At 37.6% G+C, this 18392-nt stretch overlaps 1 protein-coding gene across 5 annotated transcripts in view; it reads right to left on the bottom strand.

Moving 5' to 3' along the window:
- Positions 1-18392, bottom strand: part of Acaca (acetyl-CoA carboxylase alpha) — a 270437-nt gene that overhangs the window by 111220 nt on the left and 140825 nt on the right. For 4 of the 5 annotated variants that reach the window (XM_048365118.1, XM_048365123.1, XM_048365121.1 and 1 more), the window contains 5 exons: positions 17804-17922; positions 6914-6937; positions 4250-4393; positions 3350-3446; positions 2184-2291 (listed from right to left, as the gene is read on the bottom strand). In XM_048365118.1, the coding sequence (XP_048221075.1) occupies positions 2184-2291; positions 3350-3446; positions 4250-4393; positions 6914-6937; positions 17804-17922 (492 nt within the window). The remainder of the gene's footprint in view (positions 1-2183; positions 2292-3349; positions 3447-4249; positions 4394-6913; positions 6938-17803; positions 17923-18392) is intronic. The other variant, XM_048365120.1, reaches the window with a different exon arrangement.

The raw sequence follows: 18392 nt of genomic DNA, 5'->3' as shown, positions 1-18392 counted from the left end.
AAAAAAGCAAAACAAAACAACAACAACAACAAAAAAACGATCTAGGAAGAAACTTGCAGACTTATTCTAAGAAGCAGTAGCAATCGTAGGATTCTTCTACTAAGATTACCTTCTCAGGTTAATTTATATGCTCACCAGCTAAGGGCAAGAAGGCAAATTTCCTAATTTGACTTCTCTGGAAGTATCTTTTCCTCCTGTTGGCCACTGTAATTCTACTATCAATTTACTAGCTGAAAGAACTTCAAGGAGTAAATGCTGACTCTGTTAACCACTTAGTTGCCAACTTCTCACCCCTCATCGGGCATCTACCCCCTAGTATTAATTTTTATACTTAATTAGGCTTTAAAATATTTATTGAGGGGCTGGGAATGTAGCTTAGTGGTAGAGTGCTTGCCTAGCATGCATAAAGGAAGCCCTGGATTCAATTGCTCAGGGCCACATAAAAACAGAAAAAGCCAGAAGTGATGCTGTGGCTCAAGAGGTAGAGTGCTAGCCTTGAGCAAAAAGAAGCCAGGGACAGTACTCAGGCCCTGAGTCTAAGAGCCAGGATTGGCTAGCTAAATAAATAAATAAAAACTGCATTTACATACAGTGTAAACCAACTGTACAACTCATGAGGAGGAGAGGGAAATGGGGAGGGGAGGAGTCAGGGAAAAAATGAGGGAGGAGGGAACAAGTTGAATAAGAAATATATTCACTGCCTTACATATGAAACTGTAACCCCTCTGTACGTCACTTTGACAATAAAGAAAAAAGGAGAAAGTTACAAAAAAAGAAAACAAAAAAAATGCGTTTAAAAATTTATTGAGTTCTTTTTAATTTTTTTGGTACCACCCTTTCTTCCTCAGCTGGCACTGTACTACTTGAGACATGTCTTTTTGCTACTTAATTGGAGATACAGTCTCTTGGACTATTCTGCCAGGGCTACTTCAAACCATAATCCTCAGATCTCATCCTTCTGAGTAGCTAGGTATACAAGGAAGGAGAGATCAGTTATTTTTTTTCTGCCAGCACTATTGTCTAAGTGTCATTCAAAGAGAGAACATGGACTTGGTCATTAAGAGCAAGTTAGAAGGTCAGTTTAGTATCTTTCACACTTGAAATAAAATGTAATTGTAGGACTGGGGGTATAATTCAGTAGAAGACCACTCGCTTACATTCAACCCCTTGCACCAGAAAAAAGGCAAAAAGAGAAAAACAAAAACCATAGGGTGGGGGAACTGTAGTTATTCTATCTGCCAAGTTCCCCTCAACTATATTATAAGCATCTTCAGAACTAGAACTTTATTCATTAAAGCTCCTAATTATTGGTCCCCAGAGCTAGTATCAAAGCTTTTGCTCTATCATCTTCCAGTTGGTGACAAAGGGACCTTAATCCCTAAGAGCTTGAGAGTTTTTGTCTGCATACAACATAATAATTCCAACCCCATGGGATTGTGGTATGGTACAAATAAAAAATTAGATACAAGTTCTTTATAAATAACAGTATCATTGCTATTAAATGATACACTAATCAATTAGTAATTAAAGAGAGAAAATATATTTTAGTTACTTAAAAGTCTTCATCAAAGAAGTAAAACTTAACAGTTCTTAAGATGAATAGAAGGAGAGAAGGAGGAAGAAAGGGTGAGAAGGGAGAGAGGAAAGGAAAGGGAGAGGGATGACAAAACATTTTAGGTGAAGGAAAATGATCAGACAATGAGTTTGATGCCAAGTAACATAAAATTGAAAGGAAAATGGAAGTACAAATATTTCATCGGAGAGAAGCAAAGGTCACAGAAGGGCTCTGAGTGAAGAGTTAAGTTTCCAAAGAAAAGTTTTCAGCAAGAGACTAAAGTTCAAAATTGGAACTGTAAGAAAGATTTGGGAACATACTTCCCTTAAAAAGTTTAAGTATTTAAGGTCTATATTTCTTGACATAAAATGATACTCATTATATATCATTAAAGTACTTTGGAATTTTATCCCCATAGGCTAACCATAGAACTAACCATAGTTCTGAAAGTTCTGCTGCTAGAAGGCAGACAGTCATTATCAATAATATGCCTTACAAGTTGCAACTGATAAAAAGATAGATCTGATGCAACCAGCAGTTTCTACCATCAGTTCCTACCAATCAAGGATTTGCATTTTGCTGGGTAAATTCTCTGAACATAGCTACCAGATTGTAATCAAAGACTTACATGTTGCTGGGTAAACTCTCTGAACATAGCTGCCAGACTGTCATCCTCAATATCACAGTCAGTCTTAATAGCCACATTCAGAATGTGAATTGGTTCATCCCTGGGGACCTGTAACCCAAGAACACAAATCAAAAAAATTATAAGGTTGGCTACTACAGAAGCAGTAAGAAACTAAAGTGCCCAGTGAAACAACTGAGAGAGAAGATACTTCCACAGAATGTTTTGGTTTGGTCAACGAGCAAACACAAACTTTTCTCTAAGAGCAATGGCAGAAATTAAATAAAGCACATAAAAGGTTGCAAAAGCATTAGCTAGGGGTGGCTTCAAATCCTGATTTGACAAGAATTTGAAGATCCCTATGCCTCAGCTTTTTCACCAATGAAATGGAAGTGAGACCATTTTATTTTTTTTATTCACCAGATCTCTTCATAGAATATGAAGAGAAATGAGTAAAAGAGGCCATCTGAAAATATTCCCACATAATGTATTTCTTTATAGTTTATCAAACAATGGAAATATCAAACCACGGGAAAATAATGTTGTAGAGCAAGAATATAACAATTTACTGAGCAATGAAAAGAGATTTAATAAAAAGGGAAAAGTTTAAAGTAAAATGCCTACTTTTCTATAGCCTTAAAAAACTCACCATTCCTTGAAGACCATCATTAGGAAAAATAAATGTATATTATCACTGACCAAGAACTATAGCGGACTGAGAATGTGGCTTAGTGGTAGAGTGCTTGCCTAGCATACATGAAGCCCTGGGTTCAATTCCTCAGCACCACATACACAGAAAAAAGCCAGAAGTGGCGCTGTGGCTCAATAGGGACAGTACTCAGGCTCTGAGTCCCAAACCCCACGATTTACCAAAAACCCCAAAACTATAGCAACCAAAACCTAGATTTTTTAAATGGCACTGGGAGACCAAGAGTAGGCTATATGGGATAAAATCTGAGCCTATTCCCCACACAGAATTCAAGATTAATATAATGTTTAACATTTTTGAACTTATATTCAACATATTTCCAAAAATCACTTTGATGAGGCATATAGAGAGTAACATAAAAGGTAAATCTTCTCTATAGTGTTCCAAAGTCAGAAAGACAGTATAAGTATAAGCCCCATGTGTGAAGGAACAAAGCAGTTTTCCAAAGCGGACACCGTACCTTGTCTTCGTCATATAGAGATGTATGACCTGCCTCTGGGAATGTGGGACTTTGGGGTGGGGAGTCACAGAAGCAGCCCATCACTTCATCAAAGATCCTGAAAAATACCAGAGAAATACCCACCATGAAAACCCAAGTGGCAGAAAACCTAAATGGCAGGAAACTAATGCTGCCACTGGCAGCTCAGTCTAAAAGAATAATCTATCCTACCCTGTGCTCACTAGCTGAACAGAATCACCAGTGGCTAGAGACGACATGCAAAATTTCACAAGTGGCAGAAATTAGAAGGATGGATTGTTTAAACTCTAATAAACCATATATATTTTTTTCTTCTTTAAAATGAATGATCTAATGGCTTTTGTTTTGTTTTTCGTACGTAAGATATGAACACTGCTGTCATCTATCGGTCTTAAAGGAACAGAAAGAACCTGGGATCAGAGCAGTGACAGACCAATGTAATTACCCCTCCCCCAAGGGTAATGCATCAGTATACATCAACAGATAGATGCTGAATGCATTTAATCAAAAGATGTATCGTCTCTAGTGGGGCTCACTCTAGTGTTGTGTTTAATTTCTCCTGACATTTCACTCATCACAGAGCAGACAGCTTCTTCTGTTAGCTCCTAAGGAAAAGATGATTTCTGTTTGTTTCTTTTCTTTCCCTTTTCCTTTTCCCTGACCAGGTTTAAACCTACAAGCAGAGACTTACAGAGTCTGAATGAGAGGTGGAAATGGAAAGATAAACACTTCTCTGAGGGCATACATAGTGAGGGCTATGTCTCAGCTGGGTTGTAGCTATCCTGAGACCCTTTATTCTTTAAAAAAAAAAAAAAAAAAAGACCTCAAGACAGAGAAGTTCATGACTTTCCTTGAACAAACACAGATCCATTAATGTCTTACCTGACAAAATCTTCAAAAGTCCGAAAAGAGACCATTCCTCCCATCCGTTGACATGGTGGAGTGAAAGAACTGTCCAACAGCACATCGCTGACACTAGCCACATGTGTCATGCCATAGTGGTTGAGGTTGGAGGAGAAGGACATTCTAAATGGTAATTCAAGTGCATTAGACAAGGAGGGAAGGATTAGGAGAATAACAACAGGAAAAAGAGTGAAGAGACAACTCTAAAATAGGGTCAGGTTGCAGAGCAGATTTGGTTTTTTACCCCTTGTGATTAAAGCTGTCTTGCAAGATTAGTGTTGCATTTGACTTTCCCCATAATTGGGTATTTTCATCACTCCAAAATGTCTTCAGATAGAAATCTAAAACCTGTCAGGAATTTCATGGTAGTTTTAATACAGTTGATATTATGGCATTTGTGATGAATGAATAGTACATAGAGGGTTAAAAACCATCCTGCATCATCACCTTCCCCCAAACATTTCTTCCTTTACAAAGAAATATACAAGCCAAGAGAGTTGTAGTTATGTCACACTTAAAACAATTTTTATTTAGGAAGTACAATATATTAATATTCACAGATATAGAATTATATAGATTAAAAAGAATGGAGTTGCTTAGTAGCTTATTATAAAAATCATTACTTATGGGACAGAAAGAAGTCACAGTCTTAAAAAGGAGGTTTACTGAGGTATTTACATTAGGATTATAGTTCTCCTCTTTTGAAAGAGTTTTTAACCCCAGGTTGAAAATTTTCCTTTTATTTTCAAAACTTCTATACCAAAGCAAAAATATCTTCATTGAAAGCCTGTAATAATTTCCAGCAAGATACAAAAGGCAGAGCATAGGTCTCAAAGTATGTGTAAACATGACAAGTAGCAGCTCAATGGAAATGCTTGAAGAGAATTGAACTGATCTGTTCAATTTAAAATCATAATGAATCTGAATATTCCTTGATGCACCTCAGCAGCATGTGCAGATAAATAATACTATAAAGTGTTTATGAATGTCCAAATCAGTACAATCTATTAAGAAGGACCAAACTAAATGATCCCTCTAGGACTTGCCTGACGTGTTACTGGCATACTGATCTGAAGCACCTATGCTTTAAGGAACTGTCCAAAAATATCCTGACAGTACACTGCCTGCACTGGGTCAGGAGGAGAGATGGCAATGTGAACTTAAGATCTGGGTACCTATTGCACCCCACTGCAAGTCATACTTACAAAAAGCAATGAAATGCTTTATAGGATGAAAATGCTGCTCACACAGACTATCGAGACTGACACTCCTGGTTTTCATTCCTTTCTTAAGTGATGACTATAGAAAAAAGTACTTTATCTTTTGACAGTTCTGGGAAATAGAAAGGCAGCGCAGGGGGAGAAGAAACCACTGATACCATGAGTGAAACAAACAAATGAACCACACATCAAGCAAGTCTTACACGTGATGCCCACTAGAAACAGATTCTGAGGTGTATTAACTCAGAAATGCACCTATTGTCCCTCTTTCTAGGAGCACCAAATGTATTTACTAATGGAGCAAGTTTGTGAGGCATTCTTTTCTACCTGCCTCACAGTAGACAGGAGAGATAAAAAGGGTTACAGGCAACATTTAAAAGAAACTCCCTGTAAATGAGCTAACTGGCTGTGTTTGTGGCAAACATGGGGTTAAATATCTTTTTCACTTGACTGAACCCCATGGGAAATATATACACTATCCAGTTTCATTCCACTACTACACTCGTGGCCAGAGAAGCTAAAGGCAGGCAGGAATGAACCAAGTCCACTCTAAGGGAAGATTAGAAGACCCTATAAAAGCACTGTCTCTTCTCCACATCTAAATTGGGCTCTAAAGGATAAGATCAGTTTTGATTACTTAATATTTTAAAGGGAGAAAGACAAAATAAAGGTAAGCCTGTAAATATTTCCACATGGAACCTTATGTACAAAGAGCTTGCCACCAACTTATCTTTGCTTTAGCATTTTGTGGAATCAATTCCAAACAGAATTGCTATCCTCTCAAACTTGCTTTGTTACCTTGCTTGGCTCAAGAGGCAGGAAGAACTTAAAATATGTACAAAACTATCATTTGTGTTACATTGGCCTAGAAAGCTCTTCACAAAGCTAACGATATCAACATTTAAATATACCTTTCCAATGTTAATCTTATTATAGGTATAAAATAAAAATTGACTTTCAAGTCACTGTAATACCTTTAACTCTTTAGTAAAATAGCTTAAAAAAAAAACCTGATGAAGTATGAGATCAGCTATTTCTGGATTTGCTAAGGAGAAACAAATTAGAGAAACTAAAAACAGAACAAAATTTAAATAGCCAGGCTACAAGTGACCTTAAGGGTTTCTCCTCTGAAAGCCCCAAAACTAGATAGAAAACTTAGCAAAAGATATTTCTAGTAAAGCTGAACATCAGACAGAAGTCCCTATTGTATACAACAGAACAGGAGCTTTTCCAAGCTGATGCTTTTTAAATTATTATTTTTTGAACAGCTAAAGACAGGTTTGCCAAACAGAAAGGGTTTTAGAATTCCCTAGCAAATCATAACACATAAGCTTATCAAGTGAAGTATTTTTTTCTGATTTCACTATTACTACTTTATTTATAAAGGTGCTTTAAATTGGAAAAGAAACCAAGTATACGGTACCTGTTTAGCGTGGGGATGTTCCCTCTGTAATTAAACAACCACAGTTAGTTACTGATAGGTTAGTGAAAGCCATCATAAAAGAATTGTCAGAGCAGATACAGACCAGTCAGTCATAAGGAGCTCCAGTTTGGCAGCTCTGGCATTCAGCAGACATAATTAAGTGCTCATTACCCTTCAAACCCCAGGATGCCTCCAAAGAGGAATGCCTCCTGACCTACCTCACCACAGCAGCTGTTAAGAAAAGAGTCCAAATGCATTTACCATAGATTTTTATAAAACAACTCTATACCAAAAAAAAAAAAAAAAGGTAATGCACAGCAGTGGTAAAACACAGACTGAAAAAAATTAACTTAAGCTGTACAATATTATTATCTTAAGTCTTGACAGCACTTACTTCTTGTTCCTATTATTAGAGGTATAATAGGGAGACAAATTCCACAAGCCTTCTATCTTAATTTTTTTAATGATATATAGTGCAACTACAAATTATCCTCCAAAGAATCTAATTATCTAAGTTTCCTAAGTTTTAGCCATACCCTTTCTCCCTTGAGGAAATTGGAGGATACTCTACCATAGGAATTTAAAGGAAATGAAAACCATGCAGAGAAGTAAGGATGAGTGAATTCTACCATCCCAGTGCTGTATTTTATTAAAACTAATATTTTTAATTAAATGGTTTAGGGTAACAATTATTTTTTAAATTACATTCAGCCTTAAACCTCTTGGCCTATAGGTCTCTCAAAAATAAAACCCTACCTAAATTTGGCTAGCCCTAGGACTTCCTTACAAAGAACAAGCCAAAAGACTAGGATATGATGGGAAAAAAAGGCAAGTTTCTTGCATTCTCTTTGATCTTTGCCATTATTTTGTAAAATTTTCTCCAACTTAAGAAAATAATCAAGAATCAAATTAAAAACCTTTACTTTTAATCTTTAAAGTATAAAATGATACTTATCACCCACAATTTAGGGGCTTCGTAAGGGGTTCGGTTGGTTGATATCTTAACCTTCTCATATTCTTTTATCAGCATTTAATCATTGTTGGGGTTTTCTGACACAGAGGACTTAATGGGCAGAACATAGTGGGTGGTGCTGATGATATGTGGGAAGGAGGATTGAAGGAGGAAAATGATGCACTTTCCATGGCAGTGGAAGGAGCAGAATAGACTGAGCTGGCCATATAAATAAAAAGCTGTGACATATCACTGCATACAAACTGTATACCTCATGTGATTTGTGAGCAGTGAGGCTCTTTGCATCAAACCTGTATCACTGAGTGAACTCATAAGCAGCAGCAAAAAACACCAAGTGCAAAGCTCTAAACCTTTGCTGCCTAGATTCTTGGGAGTGTCTCATTCAGGAGAATGGTTTTTATAAGAGATCCTTGGTTCCAATGCATTTAGCTCTCATGAATATACAAAAAGTGTGCATAGATTCCAGAGCAGATGGAGGTATGACTGAATAGAAAATTAACTGCATCTGGTAATAAGATTACTGAAAAACGCTGGGAATATGGCCTAGTGCAAGAGTGCTTGCCTCCTACACATGAGGCTCTCGGTTCGATTCCCCAGCACCACATATATGGAAAACGGTCAGAAGGGGCGCTGTGGCTCAGGTGGCAGAGTGCTAGCCTTGAGCGGGAAGAAGCCAGGGATGGTGCTCAGGCCCTGAGTCCAAGGCCCAGGACTGGCCAAAAAAAAAAAAAAAAAAAAAAAGCAAAAAACAAAACAAAACAAAGATTACTGAAAAACCTTCTTTTACGATGTATAAGATTCTGACAAATGGGGCTATCTGACCTCTTCTACCATCCAGAGAGAAGGGACTTACAACCAAACAAATCTCAAGCTCCATTAGTCCAGGTTTATGGTATTTAGAAACCAATACAATCTGTCTCAACTATTAACCAATCTCTTAAGCAATTAAAAAGGTGTCTCTGCTTCTGTAGTTACACTCTGATTCCTTAGAGAGTCTTCATAAGATGAAGACCAAGATTTTAGGGAAAAAATGACCTAAATTGGGAACAGGAACAGGAACACACACACACACACACGCGCGCGCGCGCACACACACACACACACACACACACACACGCTAGCCCTCTTCATAAGCAATTCTCAAGTTCTCATAGGGAGCCCCCTGCTGTTTTGTTATAGAAATTATGCACTATCTACACAGTATGGGGCAAAAAACCAGAAACTCCCAATATTTCCAGTTATCATTAAAGGAATGGCCTTATATCAGTCATGTAAGAAGTAAGTTTAGAGCTAGCCATCCTCTTTGGTAGAATAGGAGCTTATGAAGTCACAGGAGAAATTAACAGGGAAGGAAGGATAAATCAGCTATTAACAGGTAAATGCTTAGCTATGTCCATAAAGGTCATTTATGTCTTTGGTTATCCTATATAGCTTAAGAATATGACAGGGGCTGGGAATATGGCCTAGTGGCAAGAGTGCTTGCCTCATATACATGAAGCCCTGGGTTCAATTCCCCAGCACCACATATATAGAAAATGGCCAGAAGTGGCACTGTGGCTCAAATGGCAGAGTGCTGGCCTTGAGTAAAAAGAAACCAGGGACAGTGCTCAGGTCCTGAGTCCAAGCCCAGGACTGACAAAAAAAAAAAGAAAAAGAAAAAAGAAAGAAAGAAAGAATATGACAAATTGGGCCTCTTGCACAATATTGCAAAAGACAACAGAAAGCTAGAACTATGATCTGTGTAAAAATAAGAGATTACCTATGAGTCAAATTTATGTAGCTAAAAATAAAATGAAATAAAACCTTTCATGTTCCACTGCATACTTATCATGCATAATGTTAAAACTGATCAATCTCCCATACGACAAATCAACTATATTTTAAAATACATAAATGAGACATTAAACTGCGATTTGAACTATTCAAAGTACTTATTACAATTAATCTTCATTCACAATGTCTGGATAATTATCAGGTCAGAACCAGTGTCCTTTAAGTAAATTAGCTCCATTTTACAGATGCAATAACTGAGAAGCCAAAATGGATGCTTTCCAGAGATAATGTTCAATATGGTTGCCATAAAACAAAATCTATACTTGGCACTTTCTCATCTCTGCTCCCTAAACTAGCATTCCACGTCAATATAGACTTTTAAAAAAGGACAAGAGAAAATCCTTTGAATTCTGAGCTTCTTGGCATTAAGTCGCCTCTGATTTTATTGATCTGACTGCCCAGAATAGCTGAAGAGCCTGCTATGATATGAATGCAAAGTCAGAGTTGCTGCCTGCTATCTGAACTCTCTAGCAGTCACAAGTTCTCTAAGCCTTTTTACCTTACCTTCCAGCTGAATTTCATTTTGCTTGATTCTAGATGGCCTTGTATAAATATTTTTATCATATAAGAATGCTCCTGATGCTTTTGCCGTCTAACTAACAGAAGAGAAAACAAACAGAACCCCCAACCCTGTACAAAAATGATGGGGATGCATGCAAACAAGCAGTAGTTACATCAAGCTGTGACTGAGAACCAGTATAGGGCAAATCTTTTGAAATCAGGCAGCAAAGCAGAATCAGAAGAGGTCAGCTGAATAACCTACTAGCAGTCACTAACAACAGTACCATAGGAGAAAGAGCAATTTGACTGGCTGTGACCAGTGGTGGTCTCCTTGTGTGACTATATTTCTGCAGGAGAATCCAAATCAAGAGCTATAAAGTCCTTCTGAAACATGTATTTCTATTGGTACACACACCCCCTCCCGCCCGCAACACTTCCTTGCAGTTCAGATGCTCTGATTCTGCTGCAAAGGTTTAGTTTATAATAAAATGAGCATTGCTTTATTCATTTGCAGACCCTCCAAAGCCCCTTCTTTGCTCTGTTGGAAGATTTTGCTCTATCTGAAACAAGTACACCAACAGGGCTACAGCATATTACTGTTGCCTGCTGTATAATTAGCTACAAACCCACAGCACAAAACTACAGGGATTTGCAGGTGCCCTGGATTCTGCTTTTCCCTCCCTCTGGAATCAGACAGTCTTCCTTGACAAGAAGGGACCTTGGGCTCTTCTAATGATATATTGAGAGTTTTAAACTCAACTCTCCGATCTTACAAGTCTAGAGTGCCAAAATAACACAGCAGAGACAAGAAGCTGAGCCATGGATACAGGAAAGCACTTTGGTAAGCACTTAAACCTGCTGAGAATCTTCTCTTCTGCCAGATGCTTGCATCTTATCAGCAACTACCCTGAATGAAGGAAGTAAAGCATTGTGGGATTTTATTTATTTATAGCTCATTCCGGCCTGCTAACTACAACCAAGTACTCCCACTGCTAAACATGCTACAAGTTGGATGACTTTTAACTATCTCAGTATTATCCAAAGAAGGTTCTAATCCCTGGTTGTCCAAGATTATCAGAGTTCTCAAGAATGGCAGCAGACTGCTCATTAGCCACATGAAAAGCAATCTGATTTATAACCATCTTTACAAATAAAATGGTAGTCCAGAGATTACCCACGGATAGCTGAATGCTGAAGGTACCAATCACTAAATCATGACCAAAACAACCTCTTGTGGATGTAAAAGGTAAGAAAAGGGAAATACTGGGCTGGGAATATGGCCTAGTGGCAAGAGTGCTTGCCTCGTATACATGAAGCCCTGGGTTCGATTCCCCAGGACCACATATATAGAAAACGGCCAGAAGTGGCTCTGTGGCTCAAGTGGCCTTGAGCAAACAAGCCAGGGCCCAGAACTGGCAAAAAAAAGAAAAGGGAAATACTTGAGTTAAAACATTAGAACACAGAAGGTCAAATTCACATGAAGAAACAAAACAGCACAAAAGCTACATACAGTACCACCCAACTTAACTAACGTGTGGGCTTCCATGCAAAAAATAAATACCAATAGGTCCTCAGTTATTATATGTGCCCAGAAATATACAATAGAGTGTATTTCCACCTTCTGAATAAATTCTGATAATTATTTGAATCACAGATTAAAAGTTTTTAAAATATTCATATTTGCTAGTATGTATTATGTATAAAAACCATTTGGAATGTACAATATAGTATTCTCAGACTGTCAAAATATACAAAGCCATATATATACCCACAAAGTTTAAAGGATAACACTTCACCTATGTTTCTATGACTATAGATATATTTTAGAATATTAACTACATAGGTTGACTGAAGAATTTGTGCTCAAGTGGAAATAAAATCCTGAATATCAAATGATTCAAGGAACTGTCAAAAATAAAAACACTAGAAGCCAGGCACCGGTGGCTCCCACCTGTAATCCTAGCTACTCAGGAGGCTGAGATCTGAGGATCACAGTGTGAAACCGGCCTGGGCAGCAAAGTCTATGAGTTTCATCTCCAGTTAACCACCAAAAAGCCAGAATTGAAGCTGTGGCTCCAAGTAGTAGAGCACTAACTTAGACAAAAAGCAAAACACAATAACAACAACTCAGGGCCCAGGCCAAGTTCAAATTCTATGACCAACAAAACAAACACAAAACATTAGAGCAAAGTGCTCTAATGTTTTAGAGCAGGTGTTAGTGCAGGGTGGATCCTGGCTGCTTAAGAAGCTGAGATTTGAGAATTGTGGTTCAAAGGCAGCCCAGGCAGACAAAATCTTATCTCCAATCAACAAAAACCAACAAAAAGCTGGAAGTGGAGCTACATGAGCAAAAAAGCCAAGCAAGAGTGAGAGGCCCTTAGTTCAAGCTCCATTCCTGGCACAAGAAAATAAACAAATGAACAAATAAAGTATAAACACTAGTCCAGAACTGGTGGCTCACACCTGGAATCCTAGCTACTCAGGAGGCCGAGAGCTGAAGATCACAGTTTGAAGCCAATCTGGGAAAGAAAGTCCGTGAGACTCTTGTCTCCAGTTAACCAAAAGAAAACTAGAAGCAGACTTGTGGCTCTAAGTGGTAGAGTGCTAGCTATCCTTAGGCAAAAGAGCTCAGGAACAGCGCCCAGAGTTCAAGCTTCATGACCAACAATAAAATAAAACAAAACAAAACATTAAATGTAACAAGGTTTTGTATTTCCGGCACCAGTGAGTGATAATAGGTTTCAGAAGGGGGTAGGAGAAGACACACACAGACACTCTGGTTCTACACCTGAACTTCATTAAAAAAAAACAACAACAAAGGAATGCTGAATGATACAGCATGAGCTATAGGATTATTCCACATAAAACACCAGTTGACCACACTATAGAGCTGAGCACATAGACTCTTAAACAAGAAAATTTGGTCCTAGAGACAAGTTGTCAAAACTATTCCTGCACTAAGAAAATGACTAAAAAAAAAACTCATATAAATTCCTCTCCAAAAATCATGTACAATAGCAATGGCCTTTAAATGCTAAGTTTTTTTTAAATGCATAAACATACAAATGTGTCACATATGTTTCTAATTACTGTTCATTATGGCTCCAGAGAAGGAAATTTAAGAAGAAAAGGTTAAAATACACTCTGAATTTCAGGGACTTAGTATCAATACAAACAAAATATCTCATTGAAAATTGTTATATAAAAATGGTATTTTATATACTAAGTTAAATAAAATTCTACCATTTTAAACCATTTTTATATAGCCAATATGAAATTTTGAATTACATATGTGGCTTTCACTAGACTTCTACTGGACTGTGCAGGTTGAGAAGTAGTGATTCTCAATTACAGGTATTCATCAGAAATATCAGAAGATCTTTAACCAAAATAACCTGGCACTGGACTATAACCCAAAATGTAACCCAAAATGAATCAGATTTTGGAAAGCATGATCTTAATATGTACGTTTTCAAAATATTCCTCAAATAATTCAAAAAAATCATTAAAATAGAAGAGAATAAAAAATACTAGAGGCTGAAGAGGGAGGGCACGAAAATAGTAGCTAACCCTTTAATAAGGCGAAGCAGGTTTAGTGCATTATTTGGCCATTGATTGTCCCTGATTCCTAGGAGTGATACTCTACATCCGAATTTTTACTAAAAGATGGAATGACTCCACATCTGAATTTATGCTAAGAGATGGAATGACTCAGAATGGTAGCTGCTTACTAGAAAGACCAACTATGTGACTAGAGGATTGGGGCTTTGAGGTAGCCAGACCTCTACAAAGGGAGATTGAGTATAATCATATAGCCCATGATTTAATCAATCATGTCTATGAAATGAAACCCAAACAAAAAAAACTGACACTGTAGTTCAAGAGAATGTTAGGTAAATGCACCAATGTGCTGAAAAGGTGGTGTACCGTTATTTCATAAAAAAAAAGAGAAGGAAGCTGTGTTTGAAGTTCTCCCAGACTTCCCTCATGTGTGTCTTCATCTGGCTGGTTCTGATCTATATTCTTTTTGTTTCATTTTAATTTTTGGCAGTCCTTGGACCTGGACTCAGGGCCTGAGCACTGTCCCTGGCTTCCCTTTTTCTCAAAGCTGGCACTCTACCACTTGAGCCACAGCGCCACTTCTGGCTTTTTCTGTTTATGTAGTGCTAAGGAATCGAACCCAGGGCTTCTACATGCACACAAGGCGAGCATGCTACCGCTAGGCCATATTCCCAGCTCTGATCTATATTCTTTATAATAAAATGGTGAATAAAGCCATATGGTAGCACATGCCTGTAACCTCAGTACTAGAGAATTAGAGGCAGGAGGATCATGAATTGGAAACCAGGCTGGATTACAAAAAAAGTTAATAAAACTATAAATGAAATTACAGTGTTTCAGTTCTGTGGAATTATTGAACCAAGAGGATTATGGGAACCGCTAACTTTCTATCAAATGGTCAAAGTGCATAGCACCTGGAATTCTATTTGTTGCCCCATCTGAAGCAGGGGCAGCTTTCTGGAAGGATGAACCCTTAACTATGTATGATCTAACTATGGATAAGTATCAAAAAAAAATTTTTCAGTACACTAGTAGGTGTCAGAATATGGTTACTGGAGTAAAAGGAGTGGGTCAGATGGTAGGGCAACTGCCAATGAGCAAAACTATCAGACACTAAGTTCGAGTCACAGTCTCAGACACACACACACACACACACACACACACACACACACACACACGTGGTTATTATTCTAAATTAGTAAAAACATCATAAGCAAATGTTAAATCTTACCAAATTACAATCAAATAGAAAATTTTAATGACTGAATAAATTTGGCTGTAAAACTGAATATACCTTTCTATGATCAAATCTGGTCCTATTAACAAAAAGCCTATACATATACATGCTCATCATTTTTATTTAGTTTACATATACTACAAATACAATGTCAATGGCTTCCTTTTCTTTCTTTTTTTTTGAGTGGTGGTGGTGGTGGTGGTGGTAGCACTAGAGTTTAAACTCAAAGCCTAAGTTTGTAAGGTAGGTGTTTTTGCCACTGAATCATGCCTCCAGGCCTTTGGGGAACTGGTTATTTTTAAAATAAGGTCTCTCTTCCTGCTCTGGCTCTGCCTAGGCTGAGAGGTGCTTGTTTTAGGCTTTCCCTAATAGGTACTACAATAGGCATGTGCCATCATAATTACCACTCGGTTAAGAAGCGGGTCTCATGGACTTTTCTGCCCAGGTTGGTTTGGAACTGGAGCCTCACAAGCAGCTAGGATAACAGGCATAAGGCCTAAGTGCCTGGCTTTCACAAAATTATTTTATCTTTCTTCATTTCACAAATTTCTTCACCTTTACACCTACTTCAATAATAACAATAATCATTTTCCATATAATAAAAGAAGATGGTAAGGACTATAGATCACAGTTCTGTTTAGGACTAATCTTTATCCACAGCAGTGTGGATACCTCAGATGTCAGAGGATACAGGCATATGTTTTTAAACCAAGGTTCACATCCTTGAGGAAGAAAGGTGAATAAGATTTCTTAACAAAGCAGTTAAGAATTCCCTCATTTTCAAGTCAACTTTCCCTCACCAAACTGAACACACAGTCTCAAATAAAAAAGTAAGACAGGGAAAGCAATTCAGAAAGACAAGAGAAGCAATGAGAAGGGAAGGAAATCAGAGTGGGCCCTGTAGGCTGACTACAAATCACTGCCCAAAGGAAAGAGGTACTGGAAAGCAGGAAGAAAAGGAGATTGTCTTGAGAATTACAAGAGCATTAAGTATAGCATGTAGTTCTCTACAATTATTCAAGGAATACAGGAAAAGAAAGAAGACCGAGTGCTGAGCCCATGTGTGCCATGAGTACTTCGCTGCTCACTGAAGAACAAACCATTCGTTTCTAGAAAATGAGATTCTGAAATCCATGGAGGCAAAAATGTACCGAGAGATGCTTGCTAAATCAAGGATATATGCTTTTCTCTGTCAGCCATAAGGCATTTCTGAGGTAGAGAAGTGAAAGGATCTTCTGAGACAAAGAAGAGAGGTACTTTTTCCAAAGATGCCTCTGCTCATCTGCAAACCTCTGCTGGATCAACAGTGGCATCCAGTGGCGAAAAATCTCAGCACAGATTTCTTTGTCTCCAGAAAGATTCTATGGCTTTGGGTGAAGTGGCAATTCAGAACAAAACCATTTCTGGTGTCTATAACTAGGATCCCCAAAGACATAGTACTTTGTAATACCAAGTGAAGAACTAAGGGCCATAAAGAAGAAATGGAGAAGGGCAGGTTAAGATTGGCTGTGGTATTTATATTTCCTGTGGTATTACTAAAAAGAATGAAAATACAGAAGGAGAACATGTGTGGTGAGAATTCTTAAGATTTTCATTGCTTTAGAATTTTTTTTAATATAAAATAACGTTTTCATTTTAAAAATCAAAGTAGTCCTGAAACAAATATTTGCACGTATATTTTAAGGACCTAGGAAGGAAAGAATAATAGAATTATCATGGCCAATTATGTAATTTACCTGAATTTATGAAGTCTGGCTCTGAAGTGTGACTTAAAAAAAACAACAGATTGAACTTCAACTAAATTCAGCTGTTTTTAGAAAGATAATGAAACTAATTCAGGTAGCTCAACCTATAGTAAGCATATAAAAAGAGCAAAGCATTTGTTTCAAATGCTGACTTAAACTGTTTTACTTTTATATTTTTATTGCTCTACTAGCAGAATTCTAACAAGAAGGAGAAAAGAATGGAAGAAGGAAGGGAAGAAAAGAAAAGAAGAAATCCTGTTTCTTCAGTGACATCACTCAAGCAAGAATGGATGGAGTTGAAGGATAGGCAAGTCGGGTAGTTCTGTGGACTGGAAGGGAGTATGAGAATAAACATAGTCAGAACCGTTTGGTTGCATTTATGAAAACAGAACAATGAACCTTGTTGAAACAAGGGGGCAATGAAATAGATGAGAGTGATAGAAGGGATGTGAATGAAGACACACTGTATGCATGCATGCACAGAGATGTTACAAGTGAGCCCCCCACCTCCCCTTATACAACTAATGTAGGCTAAGGGTGGAAAAAGGGTAAATATAACCAAAATGCACTATATGTAGGTATAAAAATATCACAATGAAATCTCCATTGTGTAATTAATATATGCTAACAAAGATTTTAAAAAGAAAAAAGAGAATAAACAGAATTTCTTTTGTGTATGTGTGACGGGTGTGTGTGCGTGTGTGTGTATGTGCGCGTGCGTGCATGCAGATCTGGTCTCCCTGTGAAACCCAGACTAGCCTCAAATTCACAATCCTTCTGCTACAGCTTCTTGAATACAGAACTTACAGGTGCATGATTCCTTAGATCCTTAGCTAGACCACACTATATCTCCAGATCAAAGACATGAACACCAAGAAACATTTCTGTTAGGGTTCAAATCTGTTCATTTTTTGCTCTGCATTTATAGCCAAAAAAAAAAAAAAAAAAAAAAACCTCCCCTGTAGTTGTCATGTGCATTACTTTTCTTAACTGTCTTGATAAGCGTGTTTGGCTCAGATACACATATCAGCTCAACTCACCTGTTTGGATGAGATGTAGGTAGCATGAATTGAAATTCAACCACACAGGTGTTGTCCTTAAGCTGGCGGTGTTGTACGCTGTTAAGTTCATAGGCAATATAAGCTCTTCGAACATACACCTGGTTAAAAAGTAACCTTAGTGAATAAAACTCCAAAAACCAAAATGAAGAAAATGTCTAGATCAGGAAAAAGATACTGTTGGTGAAAATGTCTCTGATATAGGAGCTGGTAGTCTGAAGTAAGAGAGAACCCAGGGAGATACACATACACACACACACACACACACACACACACACACACACATATACACACACACACACTTTTGCTTTAATGAGGTTGGAGTCTATATACATGAATATTATAGAAATGGCAATAAAGGTAAGCTATCTCTGCTAGACACCACTAGGTACATGGTACACCTTTCACACTAACCTAAACTCCAGAAGATCTTATCTTTAGCAAAAAGTGAACATATAGTACCATGACCATAGTAAGCATGATCACTTCAAAGAAGATAAAAGCAAGCATTGAAAAAAATAGGAGGTACTGATCTAGGCTACCTAAGGAGTAGAGATAGAAGACTGAACAT

This window comes from Perognathus longimembris, chromosome 17, assembly GCF_023159225.1.
Source record: "Perognathus longimembris pacificus isolate PPM17 chromosome 17, ASM2315922v1, whole genome shotgun sequence".
NCBI classification, from domain to species: Eukaryota; Metazoa; Chordata; class Mammalia; order Rodentia; family Heteromyidae; genus Perognathus; species Perognathus longimembris.
The sequence above is the reverse complement of the archived record's forward strand: the minus strand, read 5'-3'. Positions and strand labels throughout refer to the sequence as shown.